Genomic DNA, 21,501 nt, shown 5'->3' with positions numbered 1-21,501 from the left:
TGGTGTTTCCATCTCCCTTTCCATTTATTCTGCAAGTATAACAATTATTTATAGTGTGGAAAACTGTGAATTATTGCCAAGACTGAACAAAACATTTCCTGTAATATTTACAGTGAGTTTGGGTTCAACACAGAATTCATATGAAATACTGTAGAAATTACAAGAAAAAGGTTTTCCTGACGTGATTTACCTGATGAGGAGCTACATTATTCTGAAGACATGCTGAAGGTGGCATGCCCTGAGAGAAAGCCAAGGCCTTGTGTCCTATAATTCCTCTAACACTAATGCATGCAACAGAAACGTCCGTCTGAGAGATCGACAAAATCAACATGCCAAAAACTCACCAAGAAGAAAACAAGGCAAAGAAACTCAAGAAGCACCTGATCGACACACTCGCACAACATCCGTTCGTTCGCAATCGTGAAAACACAAAAACCTCATGGCACGTTCACCAGAACAAAATACAAAAAAAGCTTCAGGTGCGTAAAAACAGACCGGTTGGTTCACAGTGGTTTGAACGAGCGATCGGGAGCACAAATCATCGCAAACGGGCCGATTTAAAAATCCATGACGGTGGGCGGAGCTCGTGTCGAACTGATACGTCGTCCTGAAGTGGGAATAAAAAGCCGCTCGACTCCGAAATCGAGTGAAATTAAAAGGCTCCCCTCTAATATGTGAGCGGCCGCTCGGGACGGTAAACGGGGAAAACACAACGCAAACAATGGAAATAAAGACGCAGCCGGCGTAGAGCCACTCCTGATACGTGTGACACATGAAGAGCGTATGATACAAGTCCAGCCGGATCAAGCGCCACTCATTTCTTGGGCTGTTTGGCGACCATGTTTCTGGGAGGAGTAACTGGGCGACTCGAGTTTGGTTTCTTCTTCTCTGCTGGCTTCAAGATCTGCACATACATAGAAACAATATGTTAGAGCTGCAAACATTTGTAACATCTTTTGAGCCTTTTAGGCTTTTTCTTCTATATATTTTTCTAATATTTTCTTAGAAATATTTTTTGCATCTTTTTTTTTTAAATGCACTTTAATCACTTTTTTTTTTTTTACATAAATTGCTTATATAAAATAAAATTTGTCATTGTTCTTAAGCAATTTATGTTTAAAAAATTTTGGAAAAAAAAAAAGATGAGTTTAAGTGTTTAAGAAAATATTGGAGAATTTAAAAAAGAAAAATATTTCAGATTAAAAAGTTTGTATAGAAATAACTGAATAATTAAAGTTGCTTTTAAGATTTTATTGTTCAAAATTGTTCAAGAGGTTAAATTAGTTAAGAACAGTTACAAATTTTATTTGATATAATTTAACCTCTTAAACAATTTTGAAATATTTTATTTTTTTTAATTACACTTTTCAAAATTTCTTACATTTTTTTTCTTTTTAACATAAATTGCTTATATAGAATAAAATTTGTAATTGTTCTTAAGCAATTTACGTTTAAAAAATTTTGAAAAAAAAAAAAAGATGAGATTTTAAGTGTTTAAGAAAATATTGGAGAATTTAAAAAAGAAAAATATTTCAGATTAAAAAGTTTGTATAGAAATAACTGAAAAATTAAAGTTGCTTTTAAGATTTTATTGTTCAAAATTGTTCAAGAGGTTAAATTAGTTAAGAACAGTCACAAATTTTATTTGATATAATTTAACCTCTTAAACAATTTTGAACAATAAAATCTTAAAAGCAACTTTAATTTCTCAGTTATTTCTATAAAAACATTTTTTAATCTGAAATATTTTTGTTTTAATTACACTTTTCAAAATTTTCTTCATTTTTTTTTTCTTTTTAACATAAATTGCTTATATAGAATAAAATTTCTCAGTTATTTCTATTAAAAAAAAAATTAATCTGAAAAATCTATTTTTTTAAATACACTTTAATCACATTTTTTTTACATAAATTGCTTATATAAAATAAAATTTGTAATTGTTCTTAAGCAATTTATGTTTAAAAAATTTTGTAAAAAAAGATTAGATTTTTTTAAGTGTTTAAGAAAATATTGGAGAACTTAAAAAAGAAAAATATTTCAGATTAAAAAGTTTGTATAGAAATAACTGAAAAATTAAAGTTGCTTTTAAGATTTTATTGTTCAAAGTTGTTCAAGAGGTTAAATTAGTTAAGAACAGTTACAAATCTTATTTGATATAATTTAACCTCAAACAATTTTGAAATATTTTATTTTTTTTAATTACACTTCAAAATTTTCTTACTTTTTTTTTCTTTTTAACATAAATTGCTTATATAAAATAAAATTTGTAATTGTTCTTCAGCAATTTATGTTTAAAAAATTTGGAAAAAAAAGATGAGATTTTTTTAAGTGTTTAAGAAAATATTGGAGAACTTAAAAAAGAAATATATTTTAGATTAAAAAGTTTGTATAGAAATAACTGAAAAATTAAAGTTGCTTTTAAGATTTTATTGTTAAAAATTGTTCAAGAGGTTAAATTAGTTAAGCACAATTACAAATTTTATTTGATATAATTTCACCTCTTATTTAATTTTGAACAATAATATCTAAAAAGCAACTTTAATTTCTCAGTTATTTCTATAAAAACATTTTTTAATCTGAAATATTTTTGTTTTAATTACACTTTTCAAAATTTTCTTCAATTTTTTTTTCTTTTTAACATAAATTGCTTATATAGAATAAAATTTCTCAGTTATTTCTATTAAAAAAAAATTAATCTGAAAAATGTCTCTTTTTTTAAATACACTTTAATCACATTTTTTTTTACATAAATTGCTTATATAGAATAACATTTCTCAGTTATTTCTATTAAAAAAAAATTAATCTGAAAAATGTCTCTTTTTTTAAATACACTTTAATCACATTTTTTTTTTTACATAAATTGCTTATATAAAATAAAATTTGTAATTGTTCTTAAGCAATTTATGTTTAAAAAAATTGAAAAAAAAGATGAGATTTTTTTTTTAAGTGTTTAAGAAAATATTGGAGAACTTAAAAAAGAAAAATATTTCAGATTAAAAAGTTTGTATAGAAATAAAATTGTTCAAGAGGTTAAATTAGTTAAGAACAGTTACAAATTTTATTTGATATAATTTCACCTCTTATTTAATTTTGAACAATAATATCTTAAAAGCAACTTTAATTTCTCAGTTATTTCTATAAAAACATTTTTTAATCTGAAATATTTTTTTTTTAATTACACTTTTCAAAATTTTCTTACATTTTTTTTTCTTTTTAACATAAATTGCTTATATACAGAATACAATTTGTAACTGTTCTTAAGTAATTTATGTTAAAAATGTAAAATAAAAGGGAAAAAAAAATTTGAAAGTGTTTAAGAAAATATTGGAGAAAAATACTTTAAAAAATCTTAAAAGCAACTTTAATTTCTGTTATTTCTATAAAAACAATTTTTTATTGTTCAAAATTGTTCAAGAGGTTAAATTATTTAAGAACAGTTAAAAATTGTATTTGATATAATTTAACCTTTGATTATTTGTATAAAAACATTTTTTAATCTGAAATATTTTTCTTTTTTTAAGCAAGTTCTCCAATATTTTCTTAAACACTTTTCAAAATCTTTATTTAAGTTACAAATTTTATTTATTAATTTAAATTTAAATGTATCAACACATTAAGTCTTGCATGCACATGCATTGCATATTTAAACCTAACATTTTAGAAAATTGGATATAGTTCGACTCAACATGCTCCTCCGAATCTAACAAGACCAGTTTCGAGATTTTTGGCCAAACTATTGATGAGTTTTAAGCAAGTGTTAATTTTGACAGCAAATTTTGATTTCATAGTCATAGTCTTTTGACTAAAATGCCATTTAGTTTTAATCATATTTTAGTCATTTGAATTGATTTTAGTTTTAGTCTAGTTTTAGTCAACTAAATCTACAGTAGATTTAGTCAGATTTAACGAAATTAACACTGGTTTTAAGCAAAATATCCATTTCTCATATCTCCTAACCACTAGGTGGCACTGATCATTTTTATTTATAATTTATTAATTTTTATTATTTAAAAATAATAAAATAATAGTTATTTAAATAATAATAAAATTTAAAAAAAGACATGATGGAGACTCAGGACTGTACCGTACCTGAAAGGAGCACATGAGGGTCTCGTCGACGCTCATCATTGCTCCGGCGTTGTCAAACTCTCCGCAGTAGTTTGGTGCTGAGAACAGAGTCACCAGCTGCCGCTTGGCAAAGAACTCGTATCCGTCCTCCACCACCTACAACACACACAGGAACAGGAAGTAAAAGATCTGCTCATTGTCCTGAGTTCACATGGAAAGTCAGTTTGAACAACTCACTACTTCACTCAATCAGAGCTGCAGGTCATCATTTAATGATTTTATATCTATTAAAAAGTTACATTTATAGCTATTTTTGCAAATTAAAAGCCTATTTTCTAGACATGTATTGTATATTTGCATATATGTTTTGAAGCTATATTTAGTTATCAAGGTTATTATATTTAACTTAAACTAGAATTACAAGCATTTAAAATTCATGATATAAAAAAAATATTTAACAAAAAAAAATGAACTCACAACATAAAATTAAAAAAATTACCTGGAATAAAATCAAATATATAAGAAAAAATGAACTCTTGATATAAAATAAATATTTTATTTTATTCCAGGTTTTTTTTTTTTTAAGAAAAGAAAAAAAATTAACTCATGATATAAAATGAAAAAATACCTGGAATAAAATAAAATATTTAAGAAAAGAAAAAAACAAACTCACAAAATAAAATAAAAAATTACCTGGAATAAAATAAAATAAAATAAATTACTTGAAATAAAATAAAATATTTAAGAAAATACAAAAATGAGCTCAAGATATAAAATAAAAAATTCCCTGGAATAAAAAAAAATATTTAAGAAAAAAAAAAAATGAACTCACAACATAAAATTAAAAAATTACCTGGAATAAAATTAAATATATAAGAAAAAATGAACTCTTGATATAAAATAAATATTTTATTTTATTCCAGGAATTCTTTTAAGAAAATAAAAAAAATGAACTCATGATATAACAAAAAAATGACCTGGAATAAAATAAAATATTTAAGAAAAGAAAAAATAATATCTTGATATAAAATAAATATTTTGTTATTTTATTTAAATTATATATTTATATTTTTTTTTTATTGAATTTAGTCAGTTAATTTGTCTTACTATGAAAAAAGAAAATCTTATTATCTTTTCTTTTCTTTTCTTAATAAGTAACAAAAATGACAAAAAAATAAATAAAAATATATTAACTTTTATTACTTGATAGGAATTTTTTATATTGATTTTTTATATTGATTTTATAAGTGTATATTGATTCCCAAAATCAGAGCTGGATAACGATTCCCATCTTCTTTCTAGCTATTAATGCAAATTAAAAATATAGCATTCTCTTTTAGAAATATAAACTTTTTTCTAGCACAAAAATGACAATTTTTGATTTTTTTTGTGCTAGGAAAAAAAAGATTATATGTATAATGTATGTATAATGAGTGTATAATGATTCCAAAAATCAGAACTGGATCATAATTAAAAAGCATTATATTTTTCTTCTAGACATATAATCTTTTTTTTTCATCACAAAAATTAGCACAAAAATTAAATAAATTAAACAATACATAAAAAGATTTAAATTAAATTAAAATTAAATTTAATTTAATTAAAATTTAATTTAATATTTAATTTAATTTAATTTAATTTAATTTAATTTAATTTAATTTAATTTAATTTAATTTAATTTAATTTAATTTAATTTAATTTAATTTAATGTGGTCATGCAGGTCAACATGTTGGCAGGGCAAATAAAAATTAACTACTGACCAAACCTGACTAACAGAAAAAAAAAAAATCCTGCTGTTATGATCATAAGGACGTATGTAATGGAAAAGGAAAAAAGTGTTATTGCTTAAACAGTTAAGACCATTTTATCCCATCACCCTCATTTATACTGATGAGATAAACACACCATCTAGTGGACCAAACTGTAACTCTATCTGAACGAGTTTCATCCTGATGTCAGACGGCCTTTGAGCAGAAGAACTGAAATAACCCTTATCTTCAGCATTACGGGATCTATATCAAGACTAGAGAGGACACTTGAACATCACGACAGATTCATCCGGACAAAGTCTGAGATGAAGACGTCACTGAAACCGTCAGATATGAGTTTACTGGCAGAGGCTGCTGTCTGCTGTCATCACTGCTTTATATCATTTACACACAAGCAGTGAAAACACACAGCAAAACAATTCCCAGTGTGCTTTAAAAGAACTGTTTTGACATGAATCTGTTTCTACTCTGATATCAGACTGATTCATTTATTTTTGTACAAATCGTTCATCAAGTTTAAATAAAAACAGAAAGTGATCAAAAGATGAAGCACCGTTCATTTGTAGAGTATTTTGAAATAGTATATAAAAATGATTTTTGTGATCATTATTATTAAATAAAAACGTCAAACAAAATTGATATATACTGCAATAAACACTACTGTACTGTAAAAAAAACTATTTGTTTAAAAAAAAATACTAAATAATTTTAAAGACTAAAATTACTAAACAAAATATGATTTTTGTGATTATTATTACTATTATTAAATAAAGTCAAACAAAATAAACTTATTGCAAAACAGTATTGTACTGTAAAATAAACCAAATATTAAAAAATACTACAAATAATTTTAAAGACTAAAATTACTACATAAAATATGATTTTTGTGATTATTATTATTAAATAAAAATAAAAACAAAAACAAATATTTTGCAATAAACACTATTGTACTGTAAAAAAAACATTTTTTTAAATATGTCAAATAATTAAAATTACAACACTATTTTATTAACATTTATTTATTTCCTAGTTGGCAATTTTTTGGTGTTTGTTTGACTAATTCTAAGCAAATTAACTACATTTTTTGTTATTGTTTTTAAATACATCAAACAAAAAAATAAATATATAATAATTATATTGCAAAGAGTAAATAAATTTAATACAAATATGACAAATAAGACTAAAATGACAATGCGTTTATATATATATATATATATATATATATATATATATATATAAAATAAATAAATATATAATATATAATAGTATTACTGCAATAAATATATTGCAGTAATACTACTGTACAGTAAAAAAAGTATTTAATAAAAATATTACACATAATTGTATTTTCATAAGACTAAAAATTATAACACTAATATTTAAATCTTAATTTCTTCATTTTCAAACATTAAAATATATATTTTTTTATATTTTGTGGTTTCTTGGCATACATTTACGTAAAACCAAATAAATATATTGCAAAGACTAAATAGACAAATGTAATATTACAAATAAGACTAAAATTACAATACTAAGGCGGAAATTAGGCGGTTTTTGCCTAATATTAAACATTTTTTTTTTTTTTTGTAGTTTGCCATACAAATATCAAACCAAATAATAAATATATTTCAATAATACTAGCAAACAATGAAATAAATAATTAAGTATTTAATAAAAATACTAAAAATAATAGTATTTTATAATAATACTAAACGTTACAACACTAATATTTAATTTAACTTAATTACTTTTAAATACTTAATGGTGGTTTTTTGCCTAATTTTAATACTTTATCATGATGTAAAATTCCTACTGTAACATTAATTCTCTGATGATACAGCTTAACTTTGGCCTGAAAAACCCATGAAACTGATGAATATCCTCACACACGATTATAGTCTCTGTAAATGTGCTGCTGAAGTGTTCAGTGAGAGCTGGTGAGTCACTAGATTACAGTATGCGTGGATATGGATTAGCATTTAGACACAAAGAGACAGAGACATAAGGAGCGTCCTACAGTCCACCTTAAAGCCCTGTGTCATCAGACCAATGTCAAAGGCTCGTCTCATATCTGCAGACTCATGCACGGTCGGTTCAGCATGTCCCGCTGTGACTCATCCCACTCTTTTAAACCAGGAACAGTTTCACATTTCCAATAACTGGACGTTCATGTAAGGTGAAACAGAGAATCCCTAGTGAAGCCAGACTATCAGACCATTGGCTCATATGTGGAATTAGGGCTGTCACGATTATGAAATTTGGCTGACGATTAATTGCGAATATGTCAATTAATTGTCTGGTTTAAGGCACTGACATACATTTTTATGTGCATTGTTCATTAACCCTCAAAGACCGAGACAGCCACCCACAGCTAAAAATAACTAACTTAATAACTTTTGAACCACTAGTCTAATTTGAATGCTTTAAAAAGTCTTGTAATGCACAGAGTGGATATTCAGAGGCTCCGTAGTGAGCGTGATTATGTTATTACATTTCCTCAACAATGATTCGTCAGATGAAACCAATGCATTTCGGTCCTCTGAGCCAAACAGGAATGATTGTTAATGCTTAGTCCCAACCCTGTGCCCAGATTGGTTCAAACAGTCATCTATTCATCCAGTAAACATAGGTCTTTGGAACCAGCGATTACCATGTTTCTTTGGAAAGCTGAAACAAACGCAAAGTGAACGTAAAGTGCGTCTTGAGTGCATGAAAACAAGTGCAAAATAAGACATTTGCATGACAGCATTCTTTGAAAAAGCACAGAAATACTCACGACAGAGCCCTTTGACAAAACACAAACTAAAAACAAGAACGAAACAACAGTACATATCGGATAAAGCACTGGAATTTAGGTTTTGGCGTCACTTAGGCCATGTCCAGGTAAAATAGATTCTGACGCAGACTACAGCCAGCAGATCCATCTATTTGGTTGTTATATGTGACCCTGGACCACAAAACCAGTCATAAGGTTAAATTTTACAAAACTGAGATGTATATATAATATGAAAGCTCAGTAAATAAGCTTTCTATTGATGTATGGTTTGTTAGGATAGGACAATATTTGGCTGAGATACATCTATTTGAAAATCTGGAATCTGAGGGTGCAAAAAAATCAAAATTGAGAACTGAGAAAATCACCTTTAAATTTGTCCAAATTAGGTTCTTAACATGCATATTACTAATCAAAAATTACATTTTGATACATTTACAGTAGGAATTTTACAAAAAATCTTCATGGAACATGATCTTTACTTCATTTCCTAATGATTTTTGGCATAAAAGAAAAATCAATAATTTTGACCCATGCAATGTATTTTTGGCTATTGCTACAAATATACCCCAGCGACTTAAGACTGGTTTTGTGCTCCAGGGTCACTTATTATGTAACTAATTCTTATATAGTTTGTAAAGATTATTTGCACTTTTTTTCTGTTGCACTCGGTATATTTCTCTCTCATTTTGTGTGTAGTTTGTGAATAATTTGGACTGTTTATTTTTTGGTTGCACAAGACAATTTGTGCAATTGTTTTCACTATTCGTGTTTACTGTTCATACTCAGATTAAGTAAATATAGTAAATATATTTATCTGAAAAAGTCACTTTTTTACTGTGTTTTGCTATTATGTAGCACTGTTCCTGCTATGACTTTAGTCCTGAAATGTTTTTGGACTGGTCTATATTGTCAATAAACTAAATAGGCCTATTTTTTTTACTGAAAAGCGCCTATAATAATATTGTAATATATGGCTATAACTTGCTTGGGGAATGTTACATATAGACAATTTTATTTGGAAGTGTAAAACACCTAAAAAAAATCCAAACTTCAGGAGTTTTTGTTTGAGTACAGAGTAAAAAACTCTGCTAGCGTTTTTCCTAAAATTTTGGAAATTCACTCATTTTTAGAGAAAACAAAAGGAGAATTGTAATTTTAAATTAGCTAGAAATAAAGTTCAAGTTCTTATGTTTATAATGATATATGACAATTGATGCTGACGGCTAGAATAGGTCTGAAAAAACAACAACAAAAAAAAAAGAAATGTACAGGTGCCCCAAAAATGTTCTAGGTCTTCAAAGGTTAAATTGTTACAAAGGATTGAGATTAGGGACAACGTAACATGGAAATGTTTCTGAAAACCAGAGTTACCTTCGGAGACACATGAATATAAACCCCATGAACCGAGTTTCAGGTTCATTTTTGTGAAGCGCTCCTGTTCAAATGAGACGGCCGAAAGAGTGTCATGTTTGTTTTCTTTATTTTATAAAAGCTCTGTTTGTAATGTTTTGTTGATATTGTGAGTGCACACAAATACAAGTAGACCCTTCACAGTTCCGAATGATGTATTACTCTTACCTTTGTGAGCAAAAATTACGAATAATTTTTAATTGTTTCCACTGAAAAAATGTAATTGTTCGCACTGGCGCCTGCATGTTTCCACTCTCCACAAAAACGATTGGATAATTTCAAACAAAATATACATTTTTGTACAGAATAATAAATATATTGCAAAGAGTAAATAGAGTATTTAATAAAAATATGACAAATAAGACTAAAAGTACAATAATATTTCAATCCTAATTTATTCATTTTCAAATATAAAAACATATTTATTTTGTTGTTTATTTTTACTTTACCACAAAATTTGTCAGCATACAAATAAATCAAACAAAATTAATATAATGCAAACAAATTAATAAACATACTGTAACAACACCATTGTTAAATATTCAAGCATTTAATTTAAATATATAAAAAACTGCATTTTATAGGAAAACTGTCAAAATTACAATACTAATATTTAAGTCTTAATTTCTTTATTTTCAATCATTAAACTATTTTTCTTTATTTTGGCAGTTTGTCAGCATACAAATATATCAAACTAAATAAGTATATTGTAAACAAAAAATAAATCTAAAAAAAAATAATAAAAAAAATAAAAGCCCAAATAAGACTAAAATTACAATTTTTCATTTTCAAATATTAAAATATATTTTTTTATTTTGTTGTTTATTTGCTTATTTTTACCTTACGGTATTTTGTGGTTTGTTGGCATACATGTCAAACTAAATAAACATTTTGCAAAGAGTAAAAAGAGTATTTATTAAAAATATTATAAATAAGACTAAAATTATAATACTAATATTTAAATCTTAATTCATTTTCAAATATTAAAATATACATGTTGTTGTTGTTCATGGTTTATTTTAGTTTACTAGCATACAAATATAAATATAAATATATAAAAATAACCGCAATCAGATGGTTATTTATTAATTGTGACAGGCCTATGTGGAATAGAAACTAGCTAGCCAATTAGTGTTTTTATCCTTTTATTTTTCCCCGTCTTTTAGTGTTATTGTTTCGTGGGGGATAAATTTAGCCTCCTCTCGGAGGTGTTCCAGTGTGCTGACAGTGGCATGTTAGCAGTCCAACAGTAACTATTACTGTCAGCATGGTGAAAGCCTCTCTAAGAGGGTCTAAATCCACCCAGAGCTGCGCTGCTCCAGACACTGCAGCTTTTGTACCAAACCAACCACATGCAAAAATAAATTATATAATCTCTTAAGACCGACTACTTAGCGAACTGACGAATAGAGCTCTACGATACTGGAAAAACCTGACGGTGCAATATTTAGTTTTTATGTAATTGCAATATGGAAAAATACAAGAATATTCAACAAATGACCTGAATAGCCATATTTGGGGAAAATTAATCATTTTTGAATGACTAAGGAGAATTTGTTGGGAAGTGCATTTGCATAGAAAATAAAAATCATTTCAAAAAATATTTTTGGGAGGCAAACACATGAAAAATGTAATTGTAATAAAAATACAGTAGTTCATTGTTTCTGATAGTACTAGGGTTATTATAGTCAACTAAAAGTAAAACCATAAAAAAAAAATTTAATGTTAACTGAAATAAAATAAAGCATAAAAAATTTAACTTGAACAAGGCAACATCTAATTTTTATTATCAGATATTTAAATATAACAAAAACAAATAAAAATGTTAAAAACAAAACAAAATAAAATAAAAAAAACTTACTTAAACTAAAAAATAAAATATAAGAATATAAATATAAAATGTAATTCAAAAGACAAAAACTATAACAGTACCTCAATACTATTAAAATAACACTGGTTAGTTCATGCAAACAAGAACTTTTGACTTTATAATGTACTGTTAGTTCACTAATGAAACCTTTTTTGTAAAGTGTGACCAAAACAACTTTTTTCTCTTGAGCATTTATTGCCACTTTTATATTCCCACTGTTTTTAATTAATTCATTACAGCTAACAAGCAATAAGTAGTAATTTTAAAAATAAATTACATAATAAAAAATAATTGTATTTTATAGTTAAGTCTTAATTTCTTAATTTTCAAAATTGAACTTCTTATTTAGGCAGTTTTGTAGGCATACAAATAAATCAAACGAAATGTATATATTGCAAACAAAATAATAAATATACTGTAATAGCATTGTTAAATATTTAAGAATTTAGTTTAAATACTTAAAATTATTTTAAAGTTAAATTGCAAAAACACAATACTAATATTTAAGTCTTAATATCTTAGTTTTCAAAATTAAACTGTTTATGCAGTTTTGTAGGCACACTAATAAATAAAAAAAATGTATATATTGCAAACAAAATAAATATACTGTAATAGCATTGTTAAATATTTAAGCATTTAATTAAAACACTAAAATAATTTTGTAGTGAAATTGTACAATTATAACACTAATATTTAAGTCTTAATTTTTTAAGTTAAACTTTATTTTGGGAGTTTGTAGGCATACAATTGATTCAAACTAAATGTATATATTGCAAACAAAATAAATATACTGTAATAGCAATTTAAAAAAAATAAGCATTTAATTTTTAATACTAAAATTTTTTTTATAGTGAAACTAAAATGACAATATTAATATTAAAGTCTTAATTTCTTAAATTTTAAATTAAACTTTTTTTAGGCAGTTGTGTAAGCATACAAGTAAATCAAACAAAACACATATTGCAAACAAAATAATAAATATACTGTCATTTAATTTAAATTTAATTTAATTTAAATTCTAAAATAATTTTATAGTGAAACTGTGAAATTACAATACTAATTTTTAAGTCTTTTTTTTCATTTTCAAACATTAAACTGTTTTTGTTTATTTTGCCAGTTTGTCAGCATACAAATAAATCAAACAAAATTAATATGTTCCAAACAAATTAATAAATATACTGTAATAACACCATTATTAAATATTCAAGCATTTAATTTAAATATTAAAAATAATTGCATTTTATAGGAAAACTGTCAAAATTGCAATACTAATATTTTAGTCTTAATTTTCAAAATTCAACTTTATTTAGGCAGTTTTGTAGGCATACAAATAAATCAAACAAAATGTATCTATTGCAGTAATAGCATTGTTAAACATTTAAACATTTAATTTAAATACTATTTATAGATTTTATAATGAAACTGTAAAATTACAATATTAATATTTAAGTCTTAATTTCTTAATTTTCAAAATTAAACTATTTAGGCAGTTTGTCAGCATACAAATATATCAAACAAAGTAAGTATATTGTAAACAAACAAAAAAAAAATCTTAATTTAATTCAATTCAAATGCAGCCTTCACCATTTAACTTCAGTCCTACTGAAGACTCTCACCTGGTGGGCCCTGCAGATCAGATCCAGGTCGTGTTTGTGAAGGAACTTGGCCACTACTTCCGCTCCGAAGGTGAAAGACACACCTCGGTCGTTCTCGCCCCAACCCAGCACATCTTTGTCCGGGTCGGACCACAGCAGGTCGCACAGGAGCCCCTGGTCCGGCACATCTGTGGGTCTCATGATCCTTCTGATCTGCTCCATGGACTGCAGATCCGGAGACAAACCTGTTGAACAGAAGAAACAGCTTGAGATTTTACGTTCCTAGAAAGATTCTTATGAGGTCTAACTGAGGCCGCATCTGTTCAGGGACCATACGAGATACACAATACGCCTGGGATTCGCACTGACTCAGCGCTCAGAAATGTGGGAGATGATGTCAGTGCGAATCATGAAATGATGAGGTAAGATGATTTACACACCCTAAACATTTTAACAACACATGGGACAATCCTGCAGCGTAAGAACTATGCGATAGTAAACACAACAGCAGATGTTCAGGCTTCTCGTTTTACATGCATCACGTATCTGAACACTTTGCTGCTGCTTCATCACAGAAAGATCGTCTGATTGAGGAATGATTGACTAAAAGTAGCGACGCAAGTAATTTCGGTAGCATAAATTCATGTTTAAATAATCCAAAAAATAAAAAAACATGATTTAAAATATTTCACTTAATACTTTCAAGTAAATCATTTATAAAATCTTTTTTTTTTTTATATCAACTTGAAGTAATATTTAATGAATGTCAAATTTTTTTCAAGAATAATGTCGAAATTTTTTGAGAATAAAGTTGAAATAATTTGACGATAAAGTCAAAATTATGAGAGAATTAATTCGAAATTCAGAGAATATAAAAATTACGTTTCGTGAGTCAAAATTTTTCAAGAATAATGTGGGGAAAAAAATTAAGTCGAAACACTACTAGAATAAAAGTCTAAATATTTAGAGAACAAAAGTCTAAATATTGCAAGAATAAAAAGGCGAAATACAAGAAAAAAGCCGAAATATGAGAAAAGCCAAAATAATAAGAATAAAGTTGAAATATTGCAAGAATAAAGTCGAAATACTACAAGAACAAAGTCAAAATAATTCAAGAATAAAGTCGAAATATTTTGAGAATAAACTCAAAATTCAGAGAATAAAAAATTCAGAGAATAAAAAATTTATTGTTTTGAGAATCTCAATTTTTCAAGAATAAATGTTGAAATGTTTTGAGAATAAAGTCGAAATAAAGTCTAATCATTTCGAGAATAAAGTGAAACACTTCGAGAGTAAAGTCTAAATATTTTAAGAGTAAAGTCTAATTATTTTGAGAACAAAGTCGAAATACTACGAGAACAAAGTCGAAATACGACAAAAAAAGACAGAAATATTGAGAAAAAAAGACTAAATATTAAGAGAATAAAGTCAAAATATTTTGAGAATAAAAAAAAAGTCAAAATATTTTGAGAACAAAGTCGAAATACGACAAAAAAAAGACAGAAATATTGAGAAAAAAGACTAAATATTAAGAGAATAAAGTCAAAATATTTTGAGAATAAAAAAAAAGTCAAAATATTTTGAGAACAAAGTCAAAATACTACGAGAACAAAGTCGAAATACGACAAAAAAAAAGACAGAAATATTGAGAAAAAAGACTAAATATTAGGAGAATAAAGTCAAAATATTTTGAGAATAAAAAAAGTCAAAATATTTTGAGAACAAAGTCGAAATACTACGAGAACAAAGTCGAAATACGACAAAAAAAGACCTAAATATTAAGAGAATATTCAAAATATTTAGACTTTATTCTCAAAATATTTAGACTTTATTCTCTTAATATTTCGGCTTTTTTTCCCTCAATATTTCTGTCTTTTTTTTGTCGTATTTCGACTTTTGTTCTCAAAATATTTAGACTTTATTCTCAAAATATTTAGGCTTTAAAGTCTAAACATTTAAGAGTAAAGTCTAAATATTTTAAGAGTAAAGTCTAAATATTTTAAATATAATAGTCTAAATATTTTGAGAACAAAAGTCAAAAAAAGACAGAAATATTGAGAAAAAAAGCCTAAATATTAAGAGAATAAAGTCTAAATATTTTGAGAATAAAGTCTAAATATTTTGTGAACAAAGACAAAATACTACGAAAACAAAGTCGAAATATTTTAAGAATAAAGTCAGAATATTTCGAGAATAAACTTGAAATTCTGAGAATAAAATATTTAATGTTTTGAGAATAATTTTGAAACTTTTCGAAAATAAAGTCGAAACACTATGCAATATTTTGAGAATAAACTCAAGATATTTCGAGAATATAATATTTAGATTTTTGGGATATTTTGAGAATGAAGTCGAAAACTAATCTTAATAACTAATAAGTACATCCTTAAGCAGAAGAGACTTCTTCCAACAACATTTTAATAAAAATGTACCCTAAGCTTTGGAACAGTAGTGTATATTTTTAAAAATGTCCAGCAACTGGACATCTATATATTAAACTAAATGCAAATTAAACTAAATGTCCAGCAACTAAGACTGAGACAAGTTTTAGATTTAACTTGGACTTGTGACAAAAGCACGGTGACGTGGCTTGGACTCGAAATCAGATTTGTGCACAGTCACACGTACAATGTCTGGAAAAATGTCTAACCAAGATGTCCTTGTAAATAGCGTCAACGTCAAGGTATACCATAAAAACTCAGATTCACGACATTCCTTGTATCAGAAGAGCCGGCGCTTGTTGTTTAGCGGGTGAAAGTCTCTCAGGGTTATCTAGAAGGTTACAGCAGCACACACACCTCCATGACAACAGAAGATCTTCTCATCAACGATGGCGGCGATGGGCAGACAGTTGAAACAGTCCGTGAACGTCTTCCAGAGCTTGATGTTGTAGCGTCTCCTGCCTAAACACACAAACACCAGCTTCATGTCACCTTCAGGATTTATTATTTAAAAGTGGTTAAAATGTAAATGAATAAAAGGAGCTCTAGAGGGACAGACTCTGCTAAAAATACACAGCGGTTCCCTTCACTCTCTCACACACGATGGCAACGGCGCTCAATAATTAATTCTGCACTGAATGAGAGTCAGAGAGTTCTACTCTTATTAGAGTTTGAAACAAGGCTAAATGCAGACAAATCTGGTCATGCATTTGCGGATTATGTGAACGTGAACATCCATGGTGGCCTAGTGTTCTTTTTCTAGTGTTTATTTTTACCAAATTCTGTGTATTCTGTTCAAATCTTTTTAGATTCGCTTTTAAAGATTTAATTAAATTTTAACAATCCGAATGTCTAATCTACCAAATGCATAAAACCTTAAAAATTATTAAACTGTTCTCTCTCTATATATATATATATATTCGACAATTTATGATTAAATATATATACATATATAAATTGTGTCTGTGTGTATTTATAGATTATGCTGGCTACTATAAAATCCACTTTTTTTTTTTCGAAAATGTAATTTTTTTGCTAAAATTTTATTTTTTCAGATTTATGTCTTACTCCAAAAAACATACACAATAAATTAGATTAATATTTAATAATAATAATTTTTTATTTTAGTATCACTGAGATACTATTATAATTTTAGCATTATTTTACATTTACTACTAGAATTTTTTTTTATTTCAGTTTTAGTTATTTTTGAGCATTAAGGTAAACTAAATTAAATTGAAAAACTGGAAAATAGCTGAAATAAAATTATTTAAATATTTTATTTCAGTTAGAAAAACTTTTAATAACAACTATTTCAAAAAACGTACAATGTTTTATAATGTTTTTAATTGTTAAATAATATTTAAATAACTTATTTCAGTTAAACATTTTAAACAGTTAATTTAAAGTAACAAATATTGTATTACGATTTTAGTTTTTGGTAACGATAAAGAAACCGCATGCGTTTCATGATTTCTGATTGATCAACAATCAACAATAATATTTTTAGGGCCCTAGAAAATCAATTTTTTCCAAATTTGGTTTTAGTTTCCTCAAATTCTGTGTAATGCGTTTAATTTTCTAGATTCTTTTTTAATGATTTAAATTAATTAAATAAAATAATAATAATAATAATATTTTTTCCCCAGAAATTCTGTTTTGTCCGTTTTCACTACAAAAAAACACAGTGGTGACCAAAAGGCCTAAAATGTTTTTAAAACTTTTTAAAATTTTAAAAGTAATCAAATAAAAACTTAACAATTCCTTTTTTTTTTTTTTTTGATACACAACAGAGTTTACTGCGAAAATAGAAACATGGATGCATTGTGTCATATTCATAAAAAAAAATAAACTAATAATAATAAAAATGTAATGATGTTATTATTCTGTTTTCTGCATCATGGAAATCACAAAGCAATAACCATGGAGGTATGTACTATACACTCACACTCATCGTAGAAGCCGTAGATGCGGTTGATGGAGGCACACTCGTGGTTTCCCCTCAACAGGAAGAAGTTCTCAGGGTATTTGATCTTGTAGGCCAGCAGGAGACAGATGGTCTCCAGAGATTGCTTCCCTCTGTCCACATAATCGCCCAGGAACAAGTAGTTGCTCTCAGGTGGGTATCCTCCGTACTCGAAGAGCCTGAGCAGGTCGTAGTACTGCCCGTGGATATCACCTGTGAAGAGGAGAGCGTCTCATTCACTGACTATTTCAATAACATTACAGACTCTAACCAACTCTAAATATAAAATATTTGACAGTAGATTCTGTCATTCCATAGTTAACACAGTATATCTGAAGTGGGATTTAAGCAGTATTCAATAGCATGCTGAAATCTAGCAGAAGCAGGTTTGTTTTTCTCACCGCAGATCTTCAGAGGTGCTTCGAGCTCCAGGAGGATGGGCTGGCTGAGGAAGATCTCACGGGATTTCAGACACAATCCACGGATCTCGTTCTCCTGCAGCTGAACGTTCTTGCCAGGCTTCGACCCCCTCACTGCAAACACACAAACAAACTGTTAACCAAAGCACTGGACTGTCTATAAAAGAGTGCACAAATATTTAAACTAACATATATAAAGCAAATATCATTTTGCAAATTGCATGAACAATTAACCATATGCACAGAGCGTTCCTTAGAACTTCCGCATAATGATAAGCAGCTCGTAAACTTCCGCTGAAGCTCTTTTTATATGTGCTTTTTATAGATGGACACTCTTGAGACTCCTCTACGGCGAAAAATAATAATTGCAACATCGTAAATAATGATAGCGGCATAAACATTCAGTTTCAATATTATTTAACAAGATATCATTTAAATATTAGCTAGCTAGTGATACTTCTCTTCGAGGACATCTTAATCGTATTCTTGACAATCACTAACTTGCCTTTATGGTCATAAACACATTTTTTAAATCTTGTAATATTTTAAAGCATTAAGTATTTTTTTAACTCTACAGCTGTGCAATACAAATCACTTCAAAAATTCACTTTTCATTATAAAGACGAATTATTTTCAAAAAAAACGTCTTTTTAAGATGAAAACGACATGAAATGACTCATATAACCAGAAGATGGCAGCAGAGGATCAATCATTGGCTGCAGCTGCCATTTCAACTACCTAGTTTTTTCATAGTAAAATTACTAGTATAATAAACTGTAGTACTTTTACCGCACTGAAGTATATAGTATTAAAATTACTAAAAAAGGTCAGACACAAACAGCCAATAAGAATTAATTATTTAAATACTTATATATAGTTCACTACAAATTAAATAAGTTAATGGTATAAGAATTAAATAATGCACTCAATATGAATTTGAAATATTTAATATAATTTAATAACTACATCTTTTAAGCTTTATCTTGAACTGTAGAAGCTATTGAATAGCCTATGTTTAACCAACACAAACTTGTTACTGCTGTAGTTTTGTTACTCTGAATCATTTAATGCACAACTCTTTTTTTGACATCAGCTTGTCAGATGTTTCGTCCGGTTTTTACTGTCAATCATAGCAATGATTATTATTATGAACAAAACTGCATCATGTATTTATGCACAGAGAACATGCCTTTAAAATGAAACGAGAGTGAAACTATCATGCGCTATATCGAACATTTCTTTTATCATTATCGATGAAGGTGTACCATCAATAAATATTGATACTGTTTTATCACCCAGGGTTAATAGAGAGCAATAAATGATCACAAATAAGTTATGCAAGTGTGATAAAAGCAGAGTTATTATAGTATCATTGATATGCTATTAGTTTCTATTATATATTGTTATACATTTCATTATATATTTTGAATTTTTTGTATATTATCTATTTAATTTTATTTCTTTTTTTTTATTAATTTTGTTATCTCTTATTTCATATACATTCATTTCTATTTCAGTTTTAGTTTGATTTACTTTAGTACTCAATTTGCTGTTCTGGTAACTAACTGCATTAAGTTTAAGGGTTTTTAACATTTTTATTTAAGTTAACTTTTATTTCAAATAATTTCAATTTTTTCTATTTTTTTTTTTACATTTTAATTCAAATTTTATTATATATTGTTATACATTTTATAATATATTTTGCATTCATTTTAATATTTTTAATTTTCATTTTAATTTTAGTTAGCTTTATTTTTATTAATTTTGTTATACATTAATTTGTTATCTTATTTTAACTGCAATAAGTTTAGGGGTTTTTTAATATTTTCATTTTAGTTAACTTCTTTTATTTAAAATCATTTGAAAAAAAAAAATGCCCAAAATCCATTTGAATGTATATTATATATTGTTATACATTTTATTATATATTTTGCAGTTGTTTTTATATTTTCCTTTTCATTTTAGTTACAGTTTTATTTGTCTTCATCTTAATCTTAATCTAATTTTATTTTATATACATTCATTTCTATTTTAGTTTCATTTATTTTAGTACCTAATAAATTAAACTAAATAAAAATAGGGAAAGGTTGTCTTTGTAAATAACTGAAGTTTTTTTATATATTTTTTTATTTTTTTATTTTAAATAATTTGCATTATTTTTTTTTTTCATTTTAGTTTAATTTGTTACATATTAATTTTGTTATATCTTCTTTTATAATATTAGTTTTAGTTTAATTTATTTTAGTACTTAACTTTAAAAAAATGGGAAACTTAGCTTTTGTAAAAAAGCTTTTTTTCTTTACATTTTAACTTACTTTCTATTGTATTGTTATACATGTTATTATATTTTTTACATTTAGTTTTATATTTTCAATTTTCATTTTTATTTATATAAATTTATTTTAGTATTTTTTAGTATAAATAATTTTAGTACTTAACCTAAATAAAATGGAAAATATTGTCTTGGTAACTGAAAAAAGTTTAAGGTATTTTATAATTTTATTTCAGTCAACTTTATTTCAAACCATTTGAAAAAAAAAAATCCACAAATTCTCTTTTTCCCCCCCAATTTTTTTTTTTTTTTTTTTTTTTTTCTTTTTTACATTTTAATTAATTTTGGTAAATCAAAAAGCATTCACTGAAATCATGAAACTCATACAATTGGTATTAAAAGCTCAACAAAAATGTTAGGGCTCTCTATTTAAATATTAATTAATTTCAATAATTAAATTATCAAAAAGCATGCCTAATCAACCGAATTAAAAAAACTTTAACAATTTAATAACTTCTTAAAATGTCTACAATAATAGGGCCATATGAAATTATTTAATTCAGAAATTCTGTGTTATAATTTTTCAGGACTAAATACAAAAAAGCAGCCAATTTGTATTTTTTTGAGGTAATCAAATTAAGGCATAAGCACTTTTTAATTTAATATTTTTCTAATAATAATCTAATATTTTCATAATTTAGTTACAGTAACTACCAAGGTACATAGTTCTGTCTACAGCTGTGGAATAAATCAAAGATGTGGACAATTTATCAGCGCAAGCCAACAATTAAATCACCAGCAGACGTCATCTTTCATGTAAATATCTGGTTAGTTGAGTAATCAGTCACAAGTGTTGCAAATCCAGACCCTGTAGTAATTTAGACACTTCTTGAGCTTGCATGGAAAACTCTGGC

General features: G+C 26.6%; 1 protein-coding gene across 1 annotated transcript in view; it reads right to left on the bottom strand.

The window, feature by feature from the left end:
- Positions 1-21,501, bottom strand: part of ppp1cc (protein phosphatase 1, catalytic subunit, gamma isozyme) — a 31,760-nt gene continuing 10,259 nt past the window's right edge. Inside the window, exons 2-7 of the mRNA XM_073839601.1 lie at positions 18,298-18,429; positions 17,879-18,109; positions 16,288-16,392; positions 13,511-13,734; positions 4,090-4,224; positions 1-904 (exon numbers count right to left, since the gene is read on the bottom strand). Of these exons, the coding sequence (XP_073695702.1) occupies positions 815-904; positions 4,090-4,224; positions 13,511-13,734; positions 16,288-16,392; positions 17,879-18,109; positions 18,298-18,429 (917 nt within the window). The 3' untranslated portion in view covers positions 1-814. The remainder of the gene's footprint in view (positions 905-4,089; positions 4,225-13,510; positions 13,735-16,287; positions 16,393-17,878; positions 18,110-18,297; positions 18,430-21,501) is intronic.

This window comes from Garra rufa, chromosome 5, assembly GCF_049309525.1.
Source record: "Garra rufa chromosome 5, GarRuf1.0, whole genome shotgun sequence".
Classification (NCBI taxonomy): Eukaryota; Metazoa; Chordata; class Actinopteri; order Cypriniformes; family Cyprinidae; genus Garra; species Garra rufa.
Note: the sequence above shows the minus strand (reverse complement) of the source record. Positions and strands in the feature narration are given on the sequence as shown.